Below are 4,486 nucleotides of genomic sequence, written 5' to 3' on the forward strand. Positions count from 1 at the left end.
TGTGTGTAAGAGATGGTGGTGGGAGGCCCCACAGGACCTGCCTGGGGGGCTTGTAGAGTCCTGCAGCAGCTCGGTGCCTGAGTGGGCCATGCCATGAGCCCCCCCAGGCAGCTGGGACAGGAGTGCCAGCAGCACCCACCCCAGCCACCCACCTTTACCTCTCTTCTGCATGAAACCGAAGAGGTCGTCCAGGAACTCCTTGCGTTTCGGGTCCTCATCCAGTTCGTAGAGCTGGGGGTGGGAGAGAAAGGGGTCAGCACTGCCGGCACATGCGGGTGTGCGAGGCAGAGGGGGTCAATGCCAGCCTCAGGGCCCCTGCCTGTGCCAGGACCCGGCATGACCCCTGGCCCCACTTGCCCTCTCTGCCAGCTACGGGAGGCTCCATGGATGGAACCCCCCAGAGCACCCTTCATGCTGGCAGCACTGGGCTCTCCCCGTGCCTGGGGACTGGCGTTGGCTCCCCATGCACCACCAACTGTTTTAGAGCCTTGCTGCAAAGACATTTCATCGGTGCCTCAGTTTCTCTGCCCCTCTCCTTGCTAGGCAGAGGGACAACAGCGTTTCAGCCTGGGAAGATGATGCCAGTGTAGACAGAGCAGCAGCAAATCCTGGGCCCCCAGGTAGGTCCCTGGGACCGGGATGCTCAGCCCTGCTCTGGCTCAGCAGCCTCCCGGCACTGCCCAGTGCCAGTGTTCACCAGGTCCCAGCACGGGATCAGCATCCTCATCCGCAGGGACACACATCCACCTGCGCAGTGGAGATGCTGGTCCCTTCTAGGGGCAGGGCAAGCTGGCAGGGCCATGGCGCTGGATGCCGGTGAGGGAGCTGTGAGTGCTGGGGCTGCCCCACTCGACCAGGTTGACAGGGCTATTGACGACCTGATAAGCACAGCCTGAGCCATGTCACTGAGGGACGGGGCCTGATCGATGGCCAAGGACAGTGTGAGGCACCTCCGCAAAGGGACACGCTGCCAAATCCTCCTCCCTCAGCTGGGCATGGTGACCCCAAATCCATCTCCCCTGGCCAGACATAGGGACCCCAAATCCATCTTCCTTGGCTGCACATGGGGACCAGGGTGTGAGCACAGCAGCGACACATCCCTGCAAGTCACAAGGACTTCCTGCAGTGGGTGTGCGCGTGCAAAGCCAGATGTGTGTGCACTGCGTGCAAGTGCACGAGCACGAAACCACGAGTGCAGCGCCGCGTGGGCACTGACGCTGGTGCTTGTGCGTCCTGGCAAGTTTGTGGGTGCACCGATGCACGTGCAAGCTGGTGAGCTTGCACGTGGTTGCACAGATGCACATGTATGGCTGTGCGGATACTTAGATGTATTGGACCGACGCAGCTCCGAACACAAGGACGCAACCCCCAGGCTGAGCTGATGGACGGCACTGGGGAGGTGAGTGGAGACCCTACAGCAGGGACACGAAGCACTGGCTCCGTGCAAAAGCCAGGGCTCGCCTGATTCCAGCACAGCGCCTGGGTGACCATGACAAATTGGAGCCCGCCAGATCGATAGCCCAGCAGTAAAAGTCAGAGCACATGAAGGAAAAATTAGCACCAATCGAAGGTGCTATAGACACCAATTCCTCCCAGTGAGCCCGGTAAGAATTTAAAGCCATTGAAAAGAAACAAAACTCAGCAGTCCAGAATGGATTTCCAAAACATATACAAAGAAATGCAAGCTAGAAAACAAAGTCAGGCACAAAATAGAATCGTTTAAAAAACAATTGTGCTGGGAAAGGCCGTTAAAAACCAATAGAAAGGGAGCACCCCCTCCTCCACCCAGGACATCATTCACCAGGCAGATAAAGGGAGCTGGGCTGTGGGGATGTGTCAGGCTCCGGGGACACGGGGATGTAGGGATGGGGGGATGCAGGGATGTGATGGGGACACATGAATGCAGGGATATGGGGATGCAGGGATGCGGGGACATGGGAATGTAGGGATGTGGGGATGCAGGGATGGGGGAACATGGGGACCCACAGGGATGCAGGGATACTCCCACAGACACCCCACAGTTCCCACCACTGGACAGACACATCCAACACAGTTCCTTTTCTAACCCACCGGTGCCAGCTGCCTGTCCCTTGCCTAACAGATGGGTGTTAACTGCCTGTCCCTAGCCTAGTCTATGGGTGCTACTGCCAGTCTCCCACCACACCCATGAGTTCTGACTGCCTGGCTCTGAGCTGCTCCATGGTGCTCCATCTCTTCCTTGCCCTCTGAGTGCCACTTACCCATCCCCTCCTTGCAGCAGGGTGCTCTCGGGGTGCTCTGACCCCTGGGTGCCAGCACCCTGTCCCTCCCCTCCACCGTGGTGCTCCCTGCCCTGCGCTGTGCCCCCTCCCCATTGCCTGCTCTTTCCCAGGAGCTCCTTGAGCCATCGATTTTGGTAACTAGGTCAGGCTCGGAGCAGAGCTCCAGGGGGCTGCTTTGATTTCTGCCCCAGGAAGGCTGTGTGAGCCAGGCTTTGCCTGCATTTCCCTGCCTGTGCCTGCCTGCAGCAGGGCTCCGACCCCCACTGCTCCACACCAAGCCCATTTCCACCCCCTGCAATCTCTTGGCTTGTCAAAGCAGGAGCAAACCCTGCAAAACCAGCAACCACTGCCCATCCCACAGCAGGGCAAAGCCACTGCCTTCCCCGGGCGGTCAACCCAGCACGTGGGCTCCTGCACCCACACCTCCACCAGGCCCCCGGGGTGCCACTCGTGTTTCTCCTCCCACCAAGGCAGGCAGGATCCCACTCGGCACGTGCTGCCAGTGCCTCCACCCCTGAAACAGGTGTGACCTCCAAGTGCTGGGATCTATTTTTCCACCATTTATCAACCTCTAACCTTTTATCTGTGAGGCACCAAAATGCAAAAACACATTACATCAAATGGGGAGCAAAGGTCGGCTTTTAAGCAGAGACAAGAGCGGAGCTGAGTAACAGGGAACCCACTGGCAGGGTCCTCAGGTGTGCTGGGGAAGCACCAAGCGTCCCATGAGATTTGGGGATGCTCAGGCTGGAAAGGAGGAGGTTTTGAGGGATTCTTGCTGATGGGGGTGGGCTGAGTCCCAGCCAAGGCTGGCAGTGGGATCCAGGCATCACAGCTTCACAGGATTGGTACAGGGGTGGCATGGGTGGTAGCACGGGTGGTGGCCTGCCACAGCCTCTAGGCAAGGAGGGACCCCCAGACAGGCCCGGCCCCGAGGAAGGAGCCGACGCCATCCCTTACCCAAGGCTCCTGGCACTGCCACTCACCCTCCTCCTCTTCCTGCAGGTTGGGCACCGTGGTCCCTTCCCACCTCGCTTGGGGATGGACCATCTAAGTGGCAGATGACAACCCCCCAGGGTCACACACAATCCCTGTGGGGACACACACACCTTGTGTGGGTGTACACAACCCCACACGGTCTGACACAACCCCACGCAGGTGTGTGCAAGCCCATGCAAGCATATACAACCCTACCCAGGCATGCACAACCCTGTATGGGCTTGCACAACCCCACATAAGTGTGCACAACCTTGCATGGGTACACATGACCCCACATGAGTGTGCCCAACCCCTCATGGGCACACACAACTTCACACAAGCATGTGCACAATCCTGTACATGTACACAGATCCCCCCAGGGGCACACACAACCTTGCATGGGCATGTACAATTCTGCACAACCCTGCACAACCCTGCATCGGTGTGCACAATGCTGCATAGGCACACAGAACATCACATGACTGTGCACAACCCTGTACATGCACACACAGCCCCCACAGGCAGAAATCCCTACACAGGCACATACAATCGTGTCTGGTTGTGCACAGCCTCCTACGGGCACGCACAACACCACGTGGGCAGGCACAATCCCAGGTGAGCATGCACAGCCTTTCATGGGTGCACACAACTCTGCACGAGCCTGCACAACCCCATACGTGCGTGCACAGCCCTGCATGGGCATGCACCCCAGATGTGCATGCACAACCCCAGATGGACATGCACAATCCCGGATGGGCATGCGCTACCCCATACATGCATGCACAACCCCATACGGACAAGCACAACCCAAGACTGGGACACACAACCCCAGATGGCCACACACAACCCCATACGTGCATGCACAGCCCCAGATGGGCATGCACAACCCCAGACAGGCACACGCCCCCGGATGGACACCCCCCCACCCCGCAGGGGCACACACCACTGCAGAGCATCCCCCCACCGTGCACCTCAGAGTGGTTGGGCAGGCCTTGCCCGGGGGCAGTTGTGCAATGTGAGCAGCAGCTCCTGCTTGCGGTGACCTATGAGCAAGGACCCTTTTAATCGTGTTTGTATTGATATAATTAGTAACTCATTTAACGCCATCGATGTAACTATATTCCTCTATAAACAGAAGTATTAAACTGTCAAGCCCAGGGATCGATATCCCACCGGTGCACAGCGCAGCTCCGCTCTGCCGACTTCAGGGACCCCATCCACGATGCTTGGCTCCCCCAAAAGCCGCG

At 58.6% G+C, this 4,486-nt stretch overlaps 1 protein-coding gene across 1 annotated transcript in view; it reads right to left on the reverse strand.

The window, feature by feature from the left end:
* The window catches only part of ARID3C (AT rich interactive domain 3C (BRIGHT-like)), a 24,611-nt gene that overhangs the window by 6,799 nt on the left and 13,326 nt on the right, over positions 1-4,486 (reverse strand). The window contains exon 2 of the mRNA XM_009334720.1: positions 159-231. Within this exon, the coding sequence (XP_009332995.1) occupies positions 159-231 (73 nt within the window). The remainder of the gene's footprint in view (positions 1-158; positions 232-4,486) is intronic.

This window comes from Pygoscelis adeliae, unplaced genomic scaffold, assembly GCF_000699105.1.
Source record: "Pygoscelis adeliae isolate BGI_AS28 unplaced genomic scaffold, ASM69910v1 Scaffold442, whole genome shotgun sequence".
Taxonomy (NCBI): domain Eukaryota; kingdom Metazoa; phylum Chordata; class Aves; order Sphenisciformes; family Spheniscidae; genus Pygoscelis; species Pygoscelis adeliae.